This window comes from Rattus norvegicus, chromosome 9, assembly GCF_021556685.1.
Source record: "Rattus norvegicus strain SHRSP/BbbUtx chromosome 9, alternate assembly SHRSP_T2T, whole genome shotgun sequence".
Taxonomy (NCBI): domain Eukaryota; kingdom Metazoa; phylum Chordata; class Mammalia; order Rodentia; family Muridae; genus Rattus; species Rattus norvegicus.
Window position 1 is genome coordinate 87,408,606 of NC_141542.1, and position 19,988 is coordinate 87,428,593.

The 19,988-nt window shown below is 35.8% G+C and overlaps 2 protein-coding genes across 7 annotated transcripts in view; both read left to right on the plus strand.

The window, feature by feature from the left end:
• Positions 1-16,630, plus strand: part of Spag16 (sperm associated antigen 16) — a 906,763-nt gene extending 890,133 nt beyond the window's left edge. The window contains exon 16 of one of the 3 annotated variants that reach the window (XM_087567315.1): positions 16,263-16,628. In XM_087567315.1, the coding sequence (XP_087423441.1) occupies positions 16,263-16,438 (176 nt within the window). In that variant the 3' untranslated portion in view covers positions 16,439-16,628. 3 annotated transcript variants of the gene reach the window in all.
• A 590-nt stretch (positions 16,631-17,220) lies between these two features.
• The window catches only part of Vwc2l (von Willebrand factor C domain containing 2 like), a 188,517-nt gene continuing 185,749 nt past the window's right edge, over positions 17,221-19,988 (plus strand). For 2 of the 4 annotated variants that reach the window (NM_001413944.1, NM_001413945.1), the window contains 1 exon segment: positions 17,319-17,932. The gene's annotated coding sequence lies outside the window, so the exon portion shown is untranslated. 4 annotated transcript variants of the gene reach the window in all.

The window sequence follows — 19,988 nt, forward strand, 5'->3', positions numbered from 1 at the left end:
CATGAAATTCTTAGACAAGTGGATGGAACTAGAAAATACCATCCTAAGTGAGATAACCCAGTTGTTCAAAATGTTTTAATAAACATTCTTAGTAAAATATAAAATAGATAATAAATAGGTTGTATGCATATCAATTAGAACCATGTAAGTCAAAGTGTACAGGTATTTTTTGTATGACATTAAAGCTTAACTATGTGAATCTTTTGAAGTGCTTCTCATGAAATAGAAACTAAAACTGTTTCAGACCTCTCACACTGTGCTATCATCACGGAATGCAAAACAGCATGATATTGTACATGGAGGTTAATTAATATACTGATCAATTCTTTAAAAAGGAAATATTTCAAGTTTGAATTTTGTTCCTAATAAAGTTTTTTCTTTTTTAAATTTATTTATTTGTTTATTTTTATTGGATATTTTATGTATTCCCCTTTCCCGATTTCCCCTCCTGAATACCCCTATTCTACCCACTTCCTCCTGCCTCTCTACCCTGGTGTTCCCCTACAGTGAGGAATTGAGACTTCACAGGACCAAGGGCCTCTCCTCCCATTGATGCCAGACAATGCCATCCTACATTTGCGGCTGGAGCCATGGGTCCTTCCATGTGTACTCTTTGGTTGGTGCTTTAGTCCCTGGGACCTCTGGGGGAGGGGGGGTTGGCCAATTGATATTGTGTTCTTCCTGTGGGTTTCAAACCCCTTTAGTTCCTTCAGTCCTTTCTCTAACTCCTCCATTGGGGTCCCAGTGCTCAGTTCAATGGTTGGCTGCGAGCATTCGCCTATTTGTAATGCTCTGGCAGAGCCTCTCAGAAGACAGCTATATCAGGCTCCTGTCAGCAAGCACTTCTTGGCATCAGCAATAATGTCTGAGTTTGGTTGTCTGTATATGGGATGGATCCCCAGTTGGGGCAGTCTCTGAATGGCCTTTCCTTTAGTCTCTGCTCCACACTTTGTCTCCGTATTTCCTTTAGACAGGAGCCATCCTGGGTTAAAACTTTGGAGATGAGTGTGTGACCCTGTCCCCCAACCCAAGGCCATGTCTAATCTCTGGATATGGTCTCTACAAGTTCTCCCTCCCCTTGTTGGGCATTTCAGCTACTCTCATTGCAGTTGGGTCCTAGGAGTCTCTTGCTTTCCTGGCATCTCAGACTAAAAAAGTTTTAAAGGATTAGTATGGTGAAATTTCAAAGGGAATTCTAATTATCAAGGGTTTTAAGGCTTATTTATTTATTTGATTGTATGTAGGTGTATGTCTGTATGTGTGTATGTGAGTAAACATGACTGTATGTCCTCACAGAGGCCAAGTGAAAGCACTGAGAGGTTTGAGCATTCTGGATTGATCATTCTCTATATTCTTCTTTGAAGCAGGGTCTCTACTCAAACTTTCAACTCACATCTTTTTCTCTAGCAGAGCATGAAGCCAGCAGACACTGGTGATTTTACTGTCCCTCTACATGGGAGTTGGAATTCAGGAATCTGAGGATGTGCAACATGTCACATGTGTGCTGGGATACAAACAGTCCCCTGTGTTTCAGAGCATCGCTCTTAATTGCTGAGTTCCTCGATTGCTGTTGTTATTGGTTCGTGTGTTTTGTTTACTGTTGTTTGCTGTGTTTTTTATTTGTCTTGATGGACTCCCTCTGTAGACCTGAGAAATACACTACCAGGAAGGACTATGCAATTGCTCTGAAGCAGGTAGTGGAGCAATTACCTGGTGTAGTTGACAAACACCATTGGTCAATTCATAGAGTATGGGCCTGGGACTTCATTTACCGGTTCTGCTTTCAATCTGCCTTTACTTATCATAGATACTGGGTTTTTTTCATAAAAATATTTGTAGTAATTTAATTTCTATTTTATAAACCTCATCACAGTTTCTTTTTCTCTCCATCCCTTTTTCTTTCTCTGTTCTCCCCCTTCTTTCTCTTCTTCCCTCCATTCCAATTGTTCTCCATCCTTGCTCCCTCCCTTCCTGCCAGCTCCTTGCCTCTGAATGCCCTCCTTCACTGCTGTTGTTCCTGTGAAGCTGTATATCATGATTTTAGGAAGTGTGCGGCTTAAGTTACTGTGTGTGGTTGATTTCTTGATATCACCATACTTTTCAACCTATATTGTGTGACAATTCGAATGGTTAGATATTTTAAATATTACGATGTGGTTTGTAATTTTTATATTATCATATTTTGAATGCTGATTAGAATTTTATACAAGTGTAAAGACTGTAAAAAGACATTCAGCACTTAAGCCCGTCCTAAGTCTATAAGTGATATGCATTTTTTAATTGCAATTGAAAATGAGTTGTCAACTTCATTTTGACTTCAAGTTTTTAGTTTTGATTTTGAAGAGGTCCTCTTCTCCCTTCAAAGCTGAAGAACAATTTTAGGTTCATAACAAAACTTAGAAGATAAAGAAATTTGCCACTCATCTCCCATCCTTATATGCAGAGGCCCCCACCTCATCCCCCAAGTTAACATCATTTACTAGACGTTACAACTCACGAACACATTAGCACATCATTAGCATCCAAAGCCTGGAAGTTAAAATTTGATCCCTCAGTGTTTTACATTTTGTGGCTTCAGCAGAATGTTGTGTCTCCACCATTGTAGCTCTTACAGAGGGGATTGTTGTTGCTGTCGTGGTTGTTCTGTTGTTGATGATTTTCTTTATAATCTACTGTAAAGTTTCTCCATGTCCTACTTATTCATCCTTTCCCTTCCATCTCCAGTATTTTCTCTTTCCCAGCATGTCACACACATAGTTGGAGTCACCTAACACATAACTTCTTCATATTGGCTTCCTTCACTTTGTAACTTATGTTTGAGTCCCTGAACCCCATATCTTTTTGTACCTCTAGAATTCATTACACTTTAGGATTGAATAATAATATTCCATTGTTCTACTTACCAAAGTTTATTTATTTTGTCACTTGCTGAGGACATTTAGAGGCTTCCAGATCTTGCATGCCTTCCAGGGCTGACTGGGAACTATACATGCTCCGTACCTTTGTCCCATGTGCTGTTTCCCCAAGCTACCTTCAGGTATAAGTTTGCAGTAATTCCACACAGTAGTCCTATTTTTGCATTTTGTTTATGACACATGACACATATCATCTCACATGTGTACTTACCGTGTGTATTCTGTGTTTGATGAAGTACCAGCTAACATACCCAGTCCATTTCAATCAGTTCATCTCTCATACTCAATTTTGCAGTTCTTTATGCTTTCTAGAAGACTGTCTTATATCACATATGCCTTTTACAAACATTCCCCCTCAGGCTGAGCTTGTCTCTTCACTTCCTAATGGCATCTTTTGCAGAGAAGAAGTTCTTAATTTTAACGAAGATTTCAGGATTGCATTCTTTTAAACATGCTTGCACATTTAATATCTTCAGATGCCAACATTTGTCTCTATGTGTTAGCAGAATTACTCAAATGCACTGTCAACATGCCTAATTCCAGACCACTCTGCACACCTCTCATGATAACAAAGCATTTACGTTCTACATGTAAAAATGACATGTGAGAGTAACATTATTGATACTGTTATATGATTGATATTTTGAAAATTTTGAGAGAGGTTCTCACAATGAACCCCTGGCTGGCCTACAACATACTATGTCAACCAGACTGGCCTTGAACTCACAGAGATTCAGCTGCTGATTCCTCCCAAGTACTGATGTGTGTCACTGGGCCAACCATTTTAATGTTTTTTTATATATAAGTATATATAAATATGGAAAATCAGTGTAATATACTCATCCTCTCATCACTCAGATACGGGAAACACGAATCTGGTACCGCATAACTCCTTGATTCCCCCCTCTCCTACTTTCATATTTTGTTTTAAGTTTCTGAAAAAAACTCCAAAGAATATATTTAAGATCTCATATCAATTTTAGCAAAGTAATAAATAGTTCTTTTTCAGGATAACAACTTCACAAAATCAATGCAATACAGTTGTATATGTTTTTGATTGGCCTAGTTTAGAAATATTTCAAACTATTATTTTTTGCTCTACATTTTAGAAAACCACATTAAAATCTTCTGAAAGTACATAAACTTCTAACATTGAACTGGAAACTATGCTGACCATGATAGAATATCCCTTAAAGAAAGCTTTCTTGAGTTTTTACCTTGAAATCCAAGGATTATTAGGATAGTGTTACACCACTATAACTATGCTGTATGCTTCTAATTTCAGAGATAATGACTTTTTTACTGAATTTAATAAAAGAAAGTCTATATAACTTGCTAGGCTCCTGTTTCTCGGGGCCTGGAATATATAAGTGCCCACTCGTGTTAATAACCATTCATTTGTAGCTAATGCAGAGAAGGCTGCATTCCACAGAGTTTGGGGACTGTGTTTTTTATTGAAGTTTAGATACATGGTCACAAGGTTCAGGCTCCTTCTTGCTCCTCTGCTGTTTGAGCCACACACACCCTTTGTATTCTGTCACCCCATAGTACATAAAGATACTTTAGGAGCAAAGAAGCTAGGGGTGGGAGGGAGAGAGGGATCAATACAAGAAAGACCATGGAAGGCAAATCATTATTTTAGTGGCCTCAAACAAGGCTGTTTCTCTTTTCAAATAAAAAAAATGACTTTGAATCGTCCATCTTGAATCATTATCTAAAGTTATTTGATAGCTTAACTTATTGGTTCTTCCTAAATTTGAGCCTGGTGTGACAGTCGTTGCATATTCTCAGATTCTGTGGTAGACAGTCTACCTGTCAGCCATCATAATAGACTAAAGGAAAGCATATGACTGAAGTAAAATACTAGGGATTTTTACCAATATAAAACTGCTTAGAAATAGAGGTATTCATTCTTGGGCTTTGAATTTCAAAACTTATGATCCTGTCCTGTTAGGATGAACACATAGAGAAAGTCTGAGTAAAAGATAGCTCAATCTAGATAGCAGAACTGAGACAAAGACACTCGGCTCACTGAAGGTGACATTCTATCAACTGATGCTCAATGAACACATTTTAAACCATTTTCTTCTTTGCTGTGTTTGCATAGATTTTCTTTCACTTGCATCTGAAAAAGTCCTAATACTTCCTCCATTCCAACAAGTCATATCCTTTTTCTCTGAGCTGCAGTGTTAACTCAGTCGAGGTTTCCACCTCACGTACAAACCTAAATCCTATCTATCTCATTACTTAACTCCAAGTCCTTATCCAAGTCTTCATTCTAAAACTGTCAGCTTTTACTAAAAGCCCTTTGACCCATGAAGTATGGCACATTAAGGAGCTGAGAATGAGGGTGTGTAGTGGTTTTGGAAAGCTGAATGGAAACAAAGCAGCCATGAGCTTCTTTCGAGTTTTTATGACCTACTCAGCCAGACCATCACCCTACAATGCCAAAAGGTTCCTTCACATTTCCAAAGAGATGGAAACTTTCCAAAGAACTGGGAGTAAAGAGACATTTCTTTTTTACATCATGAAGAAGGCAAATTTGTTCAACTTCTGTCATAACTACCTTCAGTTCCCTCCAGACTACAGGAAAGACAAACACCAGTTCTCTAATCTTACAGACATTGCATTGCATCCCTGTGACTCGGTACTTTTGTTTGTGAAATACAGATAGTGCCTTTGATCAGGTATGGTTGTGGGATATCACATAATACAAAAGTTTCCTCATTTGGTGTCTGCTGCTGTGAGAAAATTCCCCAATGTAAAGAAAAATTGGGACAAAGACTTTCTCTTACCTCATGATTCCAGGTTACTGTTTGTCAGAGCAGAGTTTTGCCCCACAGCAGAAACTTGAACTTCTTCCTCTTGAAGCAGCCAACATCACACCCATACTCAAAGAGAGAGAGAGAGAGAGAGAGAGAGAGAGAGAGAGAGAGAGAACCACCCATATCTACTTCTCAGCTCATGCATATTATTCAGAAACCAAACCTAGGAAATAGTACCACCCACACTTAGGCAGGGTCTTCCCACATCAATGAACATGATCAAGGAAGCCCCACCACCACCCCCATTTACTGGATACAGAAAATCCTCAGTGAGACTGTCTTCCCTGTGATTCTACGTCACAAGTTGAGAATAAAAACGAATGATCAGCACAGGCTCTAAAAAAATGTCAAGAAATGGGGGCTGGAGAGATGTCTCTGCATTTAAAAGCACAGACTGCACTTCCGGGTGTACTGAGTTCATTTCCCAACAACAACAGAGTAGTTCTACGACTACCTGTACTGGAATATGAGTCCCCCTTCTGGTGCTTATGAAGACAGGACACTCATATACATAAAATAAACCTTTCAAAAGAAAAATATTATTTCAAAAGAACATAAATAATAAATTGAAACTAGTGACTTTTTAAACTAACCACTTCAAGTCATTAAGAAGGCACATACCCGTTAAATAACAAGATGATTGCTCTTTCATAGGTAGGAAACTGTGAACAATTTGGAATTCAAGGCTGTCCTTTCAAAAGGTTGAACTTCCAGCCTTAAATTGAAAATTTCTTTTAAAAAAACAAATTAGACTGTTTGCAAACTAAATAATCTAGCCACTCTTAATTTATGCAGAAGTGTTACATTTGGTTTGTCATCCAGGTTAGCTGTATTTTATCGCATATTTTTTACTCTATTGTTAATATGGTGATATTTGTGTTCATATAATCCCTTTCATGTCATTCTATTTTTGCCCTCAGGGGAGAAGGCTAAATCTGAAAATAAGGATGCGATTAGTAGCAACTCACTACCTCAACACTCACTAAAAGAAGTCACCGTGTCTTTTTCCACAGTCAAACCTCCATATTCATAATGGGAGATTCATCTGTGGTAAAGTTTGCCCTGAAACCAGTTTGAACATTCTCAGAATATTAGAACTTTGACTTTTAGAGTCTTAAAATGTATTAATTGTTAGAGTCTAAATAATAAAAAACCGAGACTATTAAAAGTGATTTTATTACTTCATACAATAAAATTAATTAAACTTTTAATTAAAAGGCTCATATCAATAGAAGTCTTTGGACTCTTTCCCTACTCAAGAACAATGGGAAAAGAACCCATCACAGTCTACGATCAGCCCAAAGCTGTTCCAGCTTATCTGACTCTCAGAAATGAACCAAAAACGCAGGATCCCTCCGACATCAGCCCATACATTTCTCAAGTATTTGCGAGACTCCAGGTGCATGGAGGTCCCTAAATAAATATTATTCCAACACTGATCAGCTGCATAGGTGAAGACCATGCTAGGTAACGGGTCTACGAGGATTTCTTAATGAGAGCAGGTGGCTGTTGATAGTCTAAATGGGTTCAATAATTAGTTAAACATTTTAGGACTTCAGGTGCATCTCATAAGGGAGTTCGGCCATGTTCAAAAGGCAGCTCATGGAAGAAAGCACCTGCTCACAAATTTCCTCATTCACTTTCTCCGAACAGGGGCAATATATTTTGAAAACAGCACATTGTAGGAGAGATTGAAATGTTTATGAATTCACCTGCTACATTTCACAAATTTTGGGTCTGTCAATGAACTCTCCATGAGATTGACATAGATTTTGCATGAAAGACAAAAATTACTTCATCTATGCAATCAGTTCTTGTGAAAAACTTATAAAACCTGCACAAGAGACTAACATTTGCCTGCTTAACAAGTAGCTTCCATACCAAGGTTAAGTGACAGCGTGTTTTGTCTTCACTCCATCTGGTTGTATGATTTAAATGCATTATGTGCTCTAATATAAACATAACATAACCATCATTTTTAGTCTCAAGCACAACAGTAGGAAAGTGAGATTTAACCTGCCCAACGACTATCATTTTTTATGACATAAGCTTGCAAGAAAAATTTTAAATCCATTGTTTACATCTTCACACATTTTATATTACAACACCACATGGTCTACATTCAAGCAGTGTTCTCTACAAAAACAAAAGTTAGATCTCTTTAGCAAGAATATGCACAGTTCAAAGGTACTGGAAAAGTTTATAAATTATTACTATCACTTAGACTAGTTAATTCTTAATATTTTAAAGAAGTATTATATTGATCAATGATAGGATGAGAAATAATCTAAATTGCATTTCATATTTCCTTCAACTGTGTTTTTAAAATTCTGAGTAATGACCTAGGTTGAGCCATTAATGCAAATCCCCAGAACTTAAGTAGTTTCTTGATACTTCTCATTTTGAGGCATCTTTTAAAGAAACAACAGATGCCTCTCCACATGCATTCAAAAAAATCAATATCATTAATCAATAACACTCTCCACAGGTAATAAATGCTGAGAAGCATTTCTGCCTATCTGTATTGATCGAGAGAATTGCTTCAAATTGGTTCTGATGTGTATAAAAATCATTTCCTTATTGATCAAAGCCCGTCATCCTCTCTCTGATATGTTATTTCATATTGGGCACACAATTGTTTTAGTCTCCATTCTTGTACTTGTGATAAATAAATTTCCTGTGATCTGTGTATGAGATTAATTTGAATGAAATAGAAAATGAGTGTTTTGTGTCCTTTAGGGGAACATATTATTCCAAATTCAAGCAAAGCATGAATAATCATGAGAAATTATTGTATTTATTCTAATGAGAAATGGAACGATGGATTTCATTCACATTTTCATTACACATGATAAGCCTAAAAGTTTTAACTCAGCTTCTGTTTCTATAACTACCTGCATCCAAATTAGGATGGCACTTCTGGTAAAGAAACAATAGAAAAGTACCTATATTTAGCCAAATTTGAGTCATAATCTTGGTATCAAACTGTATTTCTATAACATATAACATGTTCAAAACGTTTAGTCTCTGTGTAACATTTCTGCTAATGATGTGTATAAATCTGTAGATGCCAAGTCATAAGAAACATATCTTCAAAATTAATTTTCTGAACAAAAATGTTTGATGTTTCAATAGATAAAGAATTTATTAAGCCTCATTATAAAGAATCCATATCACAGTTGCCCTAACAATACCTGATAGCTGGTAATTCACAAGAGGAAATATTATTGATCAATTAATGAGTTCTCCAATGTAGCTCAGCCCCTAACTGAGCACATTACCTACTACTGTGAGTTATTCTTCCAACAACAACAACCAAAAAAGAAAAAAAAGTCAAAGATCTCTGTCACCATTATTTACAGAATCTCATAACCGTACCACCTCTTTTCCTTCTCTGGCTGTTCCATTAGAAAATGACATGGGAAAAAAAAAAAAACACGAAAAAGGGGTTGGGAATTTAGCTCAGTGGTAGAGTGCTTGCCTAACAAGCGCAAGGCCCTGGATTTAGTCCCCAGCTCCAAAAAGAAAAAAGAAAAAAAAAAAACCAACCAAAAAACAAAAAAAAATACAAAAACAAAACAAAACAAAAAACAAAACAAAACAAAAAACAAAAACAAAAAACAAAAAAAAACAACAACAACAACAAAAAAAACAGAAAATGACATGGGTACACTTCCATGGGAAACATTAGCAAACAAATGCAGTCTTAAAACATGGCTTGATTAAAACAGTTTCTTCACGTCAGTGGCTTTTGCTGTGAACCCATGAAACATGAATTGTCATATTGACAACTGAGGTGTAGTTAACTTTCTCAGTCTAGCCAATTAATGTTACCTTAGTACTGAAGAAATATTTCATATGAAAATAAACCAGGTCGAAATCATTCAGCAAAACCAAACAATCACTGCTCTTCTTGGGAACAGTCAGCTTGGATAAGAAGGTAACATATCTTCACTGTATTAAAATAGCTGTTCATGTCACAAACTATTTGGGAAAAGCTGAAGGGAAGCTTGCTGCAGATAGACACATGAGAATTGAATAAATCCTATTTTTCGCTGAGCAAAAACAAAATGATAATTCCTATGCAGCATGTGAATATTGAATAGTTACCCAAAGTTGTGGAAATGGCTTTCTGATCACTAAAGGATCCTGGGAATGTTGGATGCTCTTCAAGATGTCAAAAGAATACAGGCAACTCTCCTAAGTTCCATGCTTATTGCTAGCAAGTGAGTATATAATCAGATTCTTGGAGCTCATACATGCCATTAAGGTAATGCAAAATGAATATCTTTAAATGTTTCTTATAGTCCAGTCAAAATTCATTCTAAATTATTTCCTAGGAAAACTCATGGGTCCAGCTGGAAACTAGAGCCCTATGCACAAGGGTGTTTACTGAGTCATGTTGAAATTTTAGTAAGGGAAGCTTAATCACAGTGGGGAGATGACATTGAGCCAGTCAATGAAAATTCATCAAGAGGTATTAAAGCATGACACAGAGGGTAAGAGCATGAGCCTTGGAGTCATAAGGATCCCAAATCCGGATTCGACTAGTCATATGCTGTGTGGCCTTTGTAAATAAACTTGTTTTAATCTTTCTAAACCTCGTTTTTGCTCTCCACAAAGCAAAGCATGTCCCAGCACTGTCCAACAGAAAGCTACTTGAAAATGTGATTCTACTCATATTTTCCAATAGATGAAGTTAATAATTTTAATATATTACACATACTTCAGATATAAATCATATAAATATTAAATATCATATATTTGAAGTACAATTACATGTGACCTATATAAAGCTATTTATGAAGTACATGAGACTATTTGTTCATGGGACATTTTTGAAATCAGGTGAGCATTTTACAAACATAATTCATTCCAATTCTGCTAGTTCAATTTCAAATGCATAGCACATTGTTTATTTCTACCCCTAGGGTTGTTGTGCTACTAAAGTGACTTCGGACAGTGCTTAGGACAAACAATAAGTCCTAAAACTGGTAGTGTGATAACTTTAATTATTACCCACTGGGAGTATTGATTACAATGTTCACCTTGTTAAGTCTTAAGTGCACAGGTATTTGGCATGGCCAAGAATGTAGAACATGTACATTGCTGACTCTGTCTTTTGGGATCTTGATATCATGTGAAGGTATGAATAAAATGATGCACATCCTTTTCCCAGGGAAAGGGACTTTAAGGACTGCTGTATTAATTAATTAAAGAAAATAATCCTAACTGGACTTTAGTGGATAGCTTGACTGTTGTCAGGAAGATGTAGCCAGGGACCATGAAGACAGCTAAGGAGACTATTCACAGAGTACATTAATAAAATAAAGAGTACAGTGGTAAGACTATACTTGACTGTGCAATGTAGGTTTAAATCAACCACAGAATATTTAAAAGCAGATCAAGATGCCTGGTGTTCTTCATTGTCAAAATAGAAACAGTGAAAAGCACCAACTTAGAAGCCGAAGACTAATGGATATATGTGATGGTGATTACTGTTAAGAGCATGGATGTTTTAGTTTCAGAGATTTACAAAGTAGTAAAGCCGACACTGGATGAAACAATCGAGTTGACATGAACAGTAAATATGAGAGCTTATGTACTTAGGGATTTTGTTGCATTCAGAGAGAATCCCAAAATAAGTATCATAGGTAATCTGAGTCTTAATTTGTGAGACCTAATACCTGTAAATGTGTATGTGCATCTGTACGTGCACATGTGCATGTGTATGTGTATGCACGCACGCATATGTACATACATGCATCTGTGTGGGGGGGTGTGTATATTTGTGTGGGTGTATCACTTTTAGCTTGAGTTTCCCTAGTCGCTCATTTGTCCTGAAAGCAGGCTATCCACATCCTAGGACTGAGTGAAGAAGATAGAATGTCACATGTAGAACTCCACTCTCTGTTCCTTATTTTACACAGTCATAAATTCAAAAGTAATAGAACCACATGCTTTCTATAAAAATATACCAAAATATACTTGTACTCTCATAGCAAGCTATGACTTAAGAGAAGCTTGTCTTAAGCACTAAATATATCAAGTCCTATGACTGTTAAAAATATTGGGGTAATAGATAGGATGGAGACCTATTGACTTTGGGAAAGAATTGTCTAGGTGAGGAAGGGAGTTAAGAAATCCAAAGGCTTGCCTGGCTGTGGTGGCTCATACCTTTAATCCTAGAACTCAGGAAGCAATGGAAAGTAGATCTCTGTGAGTTCGAGGCCAGCTTGGTCTACAGAGCAAGTTCCAAGACACCCAAGTCTACACAGAGAAACCTGTCTCAAAAATTCAAGCAAAAAGTTATTTTTAAGTTTATGATAACTTTGATATCCATAGAGGTATGCTATCTAAACCAAATTGAATTTCCACACAAATAGGTATCAAAGGTTCATTAAAAATTCTTTAGTTTGAAGGAATGCCAATATTTTTTTCAGCAGAATTGAATTTTAATAAAAACATTAACCAACATGGAAAATTTTGCAAACTGTTTGTACATAGCTTTTAAAAAGTGCCAATATTTTATTTGCATATTATGTTAGTATGGGATAAAGAGTTTAATAGTAGTTTATAATATATGATTTTACACTGAAATAAAATAATCTCACTCCATTTTATATGTTACTTCTTGGTTTTTCAGGGAAATTTGTTTAAAATGATACCCAAGTGACTATGTTCATTTATTTGATTTTTTGTGACAAATCTAGTTGAAACTACTTTATTTCAAAGATTATTATTGTAACTATTCTCTTCTAAAAATTATCACTTGTTATACAATATAAATAAGTTTCATTGTTTAAATAAAGTTATACACTCACTTGCAACAAATTTTTGAGAAATCCACAAAGTTTTAAATATCAATTATTTCATCTAGAAGCAGAGATTGGAAGAAATTTGGTTTGGAATTTTCACATTCATCAGTAAAGTAAAATGAAATCCTCATTGATAAAAAAAAATGTTAATTATGGTTTTGGAGACACATAAATGAAAAGTACTCAAAATCTTCCATTCTTGATATATCCTGATTTATTATTATTATTATTATTATTATTATTATTATTATTATTATAAGATTACTCTTCCCCAAAATTATGAGTTTTTCTATTAACTTGATGAAAATTTTGGGCCACCTATGCTTCTGGATGTAACGAATAAATGAAACAAGTCATTTTATTTAACAGGTATTTAAGAATAGCCTGTTTCATTTTAATATATTAAATATATCATTACATGTTAATATATTAATTATATTATTAAATATATAATTAATATTATGTATTAATATATACCATATTTATAATTATTAAATATATAATGTATTATATATACATATATGCATATGCGCCTGTGTTTCAGTAGGTTGTGAAAGTAAACAGTGGAGAGAAGAGAAGAGGAGAAGATCTTGAGGGAGATTGAAGAGGTGACTGTAGAAGTCATGTGACATGATAGAAAGATGAGCCCTTAGAGGCAGGAAAGTGACCAGGCATTCCAGGAAAGTGGGGACAGAGAATTGGATTCAAAAATACAAATGAGGCAAATAATATATCTTTGAAAATATCATAATGAAAACCTTTACTTTGCATGCTAACTTAAAAACCTAGTAATTATCTAACTCTGTGAATGTACCTTGAATAATTTTATTTTTAATTGACAGTGGTAAACTATACTGTATGGTTTTCAGGCATATTCTACATATATATTATATATGTATATTGGAATATAGACATTCATAATTTGATAAGCATAATTTGGTATGCAATTAAAAGCTGACAAGAGTATAAATTTATGATCTATTTTTACCCCTTCATGTTAATTTATCGTTATTTAATTTTTAAGATTACAGTTTCAGCACTTCTTTTCCTTTCCTCTCTCTGTGCCCTCTAATATGTTTCTGTTTGTTCTCTTTCAAATTCATAGCCTCTTCTCTCATTGTTTTGCATGCATATATGTATATAAATATACATGTATATCCCTAAATACAACATGCTCAGTCTCTACAGTGTTACTTGTATATATGTTTTCAGAGCTAACCATCTGGTATTGGATAACCCAGTTGGTGCCTTCTTCCCAGGGGAAGACTATTTCTTTCACTCGCAGCATTCCTTAGTTGTGTGTGGTTCCATGTGTTAGATTGAGGCCTTTCATAGCTTAGAGAAACAAGGCAACTTCAGCATGAGTAATGTTATGGGTTTCACATATGTTCCTTTGACATTATTTAAATTATATTTCTATATTGTCATTTCATGACTGATCTTATAATACACAATGACTTGGCATGGAGGTGCACATGTCTGTCATGGAACACATATGGAGATCAGAGAACAGCATCCAGCAGTGTGTTCTAGTGTTATAACTTTACTTATAGAACATATGTACTGTATAGCCATATCTAAAGGTATATATCTTAGAAACTTTTTAATATTTACCCACTTTTAATATGTTTATGGTAACTCTTCTAAGCCATTGCATAATAATGTTAGGGTTTTTTTTTGTTGTGCAAATTTTTAGAATTTACCTAGATCCCTCCTCTGTGATGGTTTGTATATGTTCGACCCAAGGGGTGGCACAGTTAGAAGGTGTGGCTCTGTTGGAGTAGGTGTGTCGCTGGGGGTGTGGCTATAAGACCCATATCCTAGCTGCCTGGAAGTCAGTATCCTGCTAGCAGCCTTCAGATGAAGATGTAGAACTCTCAGCTCCTCCTGCACCATGCCTATCTAGATGCTGCCATGCTCCCACCTTGATGATAATTAACTGAACCTCTGAACCTATAAGCCAGCCACAATTAAATGTTCTTTTTAAGAACGTTTTGCTTATTTTGGTCATGGTGTCTGTTCACAGCAGTAAAACCCTAACTAAGACACCCTCTGAATATTTTTAAATCTGGCTTTTATATATTTGACCACGACAAAAACAATGGTTTCAAGCTCTATCCTTCCCTTTATGAGCTTTGGTTCTATATGGTTCTAAACACTTTAAAATCCTGTTCCCTTTCATGGCTGCTGAATAAAACTACAAGAAGAAAAAAAAACCTTTTTTGAGTTTCAGGAAAGTCAAAAACAGCAGCTGCTTATAGAATAAGCCTAGAAGTGAAGTCAGTGTGTACCCACTGTCAGCAAAGACTTAGAAGAGAGGGTTTATAATAAATATTCACATGTGCTGTTTTGGACACTCTAATCCATCCTAAGGATGTTTGCTGTGTCAGACTTCGTTCTAGACAAAGAAGCTGAGTCTTATAAAGGTTTGCAAATAGACCATATTTATCATGGTTAACTTTACTCGTAAAACACCTCCTGTTTCATTGGTAGTGTGGCTATTCGGGGACAATATGTGATAAAATACTTCACCATGCTTTCCATGGTGACTTCTTACTGTGCATCAGTAAGAAATTCCCTTTCAAGATGTGTCACCTACCCAAACTCTGTCCAGAAGGCATGGCTTATACAATGCCATCTGGACACAGTGGAGATGTGATGGGTACCAGTTCCTAGTTTTAGAATGTTTGTGCTGGAATATCAGCTCCTTCCACACATGATATACAACTTACTTATCTTCCCAAGCCTCTTTCTTCCTCTCTACGATAGAATTACTGTTCTTTCTTAGACCATTGGTTCCTCCTAAGAATTGTACAGCAGGTTCTCAGTGTGGTTTCAGATGCTAAAATGGTTTAATAAGTTCCAAAGACTGGTATTGGGATGGTAATACACCACTGAGCATAATTAAATAACCAATATTTAATTTAATACTTATGTTTTAAACTCAGGCGAACATATTCTACTAATTCTACTTCCCTACAAGTGGCAGGATAGTTTCTTACTGGAATTTATCAATAAAATTATAAATAAAAATTATGTTATTTTAATTCTTCAGTACTCACTAAAAATGTTTTAAAAATCATGAAAATGCCCCACACTAAATTTGGATTACCTTATATATTTTAATTTGCAAAATTTCAGAAATTTAAGTTAATGGTAATATAATTTTGAAGTAGAAATACTTATTTTTTCATTCCGACTCCAAAGAAAATGTATTGAATTCATAAATATCTCAACTGTTATATATTTATAAAATGATTTACCAGAATTATAATGTATTTAAAACAGATAAATATATTTTGATTTTCTAGGATAAATACCTATAGATAATCTACATAAAGCATTTGTTCTGTTTTCCATTTAGATAACTATTGCTTTAAATTATTTTAATATATTCATTTACAAAATGAAGTTGTCTTCCTTAGTTGCTCGCAATCTCATCTCAAAATGATCTGTCAATCACAAATATAAGGAGAATGTTGGGGCATGTAATGACCTCCGAATGGGAAGCAAATAGAGCTACAGGCTTTTATCCTAAATGTATCTTATAGTTCAAATTATTTCATAGATAGAAGTTAGTTCATATTTAATGAGAGCCTAACATAAAAATGAGCCTCTTGAATCTCAACTGAAACAAGATAAAGTGTTGTATTGTTTACATACTGTGACTCTTTGAGGTAAATCTCTGCTTCCCTCTTTTCCAGGTCGAGTTTTAGCTCAGGCGAGTGCCAACGGGATTATCCATTTGCTGGATCTTAAATCTGGGCAAATTCACAAACTGGTGGGCCATGAGAGTGAAGTGCACACTGTGATATTTTCCCACCGTGCAGAGAATCTGTACTCTGGTGGTTCTGACGGCACCATTCGGTTGTGGCTCTGATCAGCAAAAGCATACCCTGATGCAAAGGGCATTCCCTCCACAGCTCAAAAATGCTCCATACAGTCTGCTTACAAGCCAGCAACTAGCTGGATATAACGACCAATAAATAAAATATTTGTTTTGAAACAAGCTTTGGGTGAATACTATATAACCCCTACTGTTACAAATAAAAATTATAACTTTTTCTTCATTTATCTGTCTGTGGGTTTTTTTTCCCTAGAATCTTTCACTTTCTCATTTGGTTATGAATTTAGAGACAGGGCATCCTTGCTAGGAGGTTGGAAGAAACAGCTTTACAATGACGCCTAATGACAGACTAGATGAATTACAAGACATTGATTTTTAACGTTAGAGAACAAACTGCAGGAAAACGCGGCTACTTTTTTTTTTAAATCAAATCCGAGCTGCAGAAGACCCAAAGTTGAATTATGTATAGCACAAGGAAAATCTTTCTATAACCAGAGGGTCAAAGAGAGTCAGAAAGCATACATTTCCACAGATTCTTTGACAATGAGTGTGCTTTATCTATTAGTAATAACCAACGACTGCAGATGGCTTAAATCTAAAGGCAAGTCCCCCGGAACTTTCATCTCTGCAGCCCATGCAAGAATGCATTAGGTAAAATTACATCTTTCTAATTTTTTTATTGTGATTTAAATGCAAATAAGTGTCTTGCATGCAGAACCTCCCGCTCCCCCCACACACCCCCCAAGCTTGCTCGCATCAGCTGAATCAAGTGACTGCCTTAGACAACACTACAGCCTGGTCCGCGGAAGCAGCTGGGGGGGTTTCGACCAAGCTGGGCTCAGAAGCCAGTTGTTGGCGCTGTCCGTGGTGCTGAGGAATTCCCGGCTGCCGTCAGGATGAGCTCCGAATCAGCAGTCTGCAAACTGCTCCCAGCGATGCCAAACCCCAGTTAAAGTTGCGCCTTTGCTTCACATCCACAGTTAGAATCTTCCGGTGTGTGAGGAGGGATTCAGTCAACATACTGTGGACGATGCCGATGCTTCTGCTGGTGGAGTGGGCTTTAAGCTTCAGTATGCTGTTTCTGTTTGTGATCCTCAGAGCCTAGCCAAGTCACCTCTACTGCCGTAGCAAACACTGTGTAAGTGAACTCATGTGTGGAGGAGGCGTAATCAGCCAGGAAATTTCATAGAAGGATCTAAGAAAACGCTAAAAATAAGTTCAACATGATTCTGCTACCGGGGTCCAGATTTCCACAGGACCAGCACTGCTTCTGGCTTTGAATTCTGAAGACAGGTCCAAAGCGTATTTCTTATGTGTGTCTGCTGTGTTCCTCTCTGGAAGGGTGGGAGACTGCTTCTTGGCTGTGTTTTGAAATGGGGAATAGAGAGGACGGATTGCCTTTAATTCATGCCTGAAAATGCATTCTTTGGGTGACTAAAGAGGACCGGCTTACCTAAGAGATACCTGACCTTTAAGTTCAGATTGGTCTGTGACCCCCAGCACCACCATTAACCTCAGAGTGACTAGGTAAGTGAATCTTATGACATGAGTTGTGTTTGTTTTCTGAGAGAAATAGACGCAGTCGTTTTAAATCATATGTAGCAATACAGGGAGGGGGTAAAGTTTAACTGGGAAGTGATCCTCAGTTTAGCAGTGTTTGCATTCTTATTTAAAAATCTTCAGATAATGGTATTGTTTTTTTCCCCAACCTCCCTATTTTTAAATAGCATTTTTAAATGGTTCTATATCATATTTGTTATAATGAAGGCTCTTTTTAAAATAGCCTTAGAACTTTGTTTAATTAAAATGATACATATTCCTCATGATAAAAGCATGCTTAATGTTAATATGAAGCAAAAAACCCCACCCCTATTTTATTCTTTCAGTTCACATTTACTATAACCTTGCACAATAATGCCTACCTGTGGCTTACAAAATGATCCTTTTCTGCCTGGGTCGTTTTAAAGCAGAATCCTGTGTGCATTTCACATGGCTTTTCCTGCATGTATCGATAGCCACCGCTGGACATTGTGAGGAGACACCGTAGCTTCCTTGTCTTGCAAGATAAACTTTCTATATATGTGAGAAGTGCATAGATGTATAGTTTAATTAGTAAAACATATATATGCCTTTTCTGGAAGCTTCTACTATGTTTGTGGCCTCTGTAGTAATTTAGAAGAATAAAAATGCTTTGTCAAAGGGAGCTTCCAGCTTCTCAAGTAGAATTGTAGGTTTGCATTTTCTTGTTCTGTCATGACTCATTATTTTTTGACATATTTTAAGAGAAATCTATCTCCTTTATCATTACTCCAAAGGAAGTCACCCAAAAGGAATTCTAATATCAGAGAATCTTGGAGGAATACTAATATCAACCTTGTCTGAAAAGAGAACATGAATACATTGCCTTCCATTTTACTATTACTCTAATTTGCATATCTAACTTAAAATGCAAATATATTCTAAGACTTTATGAAGTTTCCTAACATCATTTTCATCATATTTAATTATCATAGTTGTATGCTAGCTTGAAAAGAAGCAGTTTTTCACTGTTTTTAGTCTACTTTGGAAATAAAACATTGAATGAAACTTAGATATCTTAAAATGCCCTACAAATAATCTTAGTGATGCTGGCATAAAGCCAATATCGTTGAAGTGATTAATTAAACATTTTACAACAATCTTCCTTATTTATTCCTCCCCCAAATTATAGTTCCCCCCAGAACATTTACCTAAGTTCTAAAGACTTAGAGTAGTAAGTATTCAAAGGAAACCCCATTACCAACATTTACTACCAAACACTAAACCCTCAGGAAGCCTTCAGCAGTAATTGCTATCCAGATAATAGGGCACATAGTCTGTGAATGCCAATTCTTCGTTATTATTTTAAAAAACTTCCACAGAAAGTTTTTGCCCTGGCATCTTTGTCTAAATTGACTGGATGCAAATATTTTTATCATTTCAAATGACTTACATTTTCAGTAACATGTGAATGTTATTCATATTACATGAAAGGAATCTACTTCAAATAATATTATTATTAGAGCTTCATGGCTATGAAAAGTTGTAGATATCTTTCCTGCCCACTAGGAGCTTACCTAGCATAAAATAATGTTTACAATAGTAGAAGTCCATATCAATAAATTAATTTTTGTGTCATTTAGATATATTTTCTCTTCTTCACCATGATGTGTTATATTTTTTTATATTCTGTGTGTTCCACAATCCATAATAAGGCATGAGAAGGAAGCTTTTATACTGGATCCATCTCATTTAAACTTGCATCCAACTGCTTTGTTTAAAATTCTTTCCCTTTTAGAATTTAATGCTTGACCCTAATCTCTTGCTTTTATGTAGATTACTATAACATCTACATTCTATTACTGACTCATCCAGTTCAAAGAGAACTAGAGATGTAATTTCAAATATCCTTGAACTATATATCTGTACCTACTTGAATTCACCCTCTAAGGTTCAGTAAAACCACTTCTTACAATGTACAAAGAACCAGGCCTTTGAAACTCAAAGGAAAATTACAACCTGAAGGCCCATAATTAAAATAACTCCATAAATAAACTATTCACAC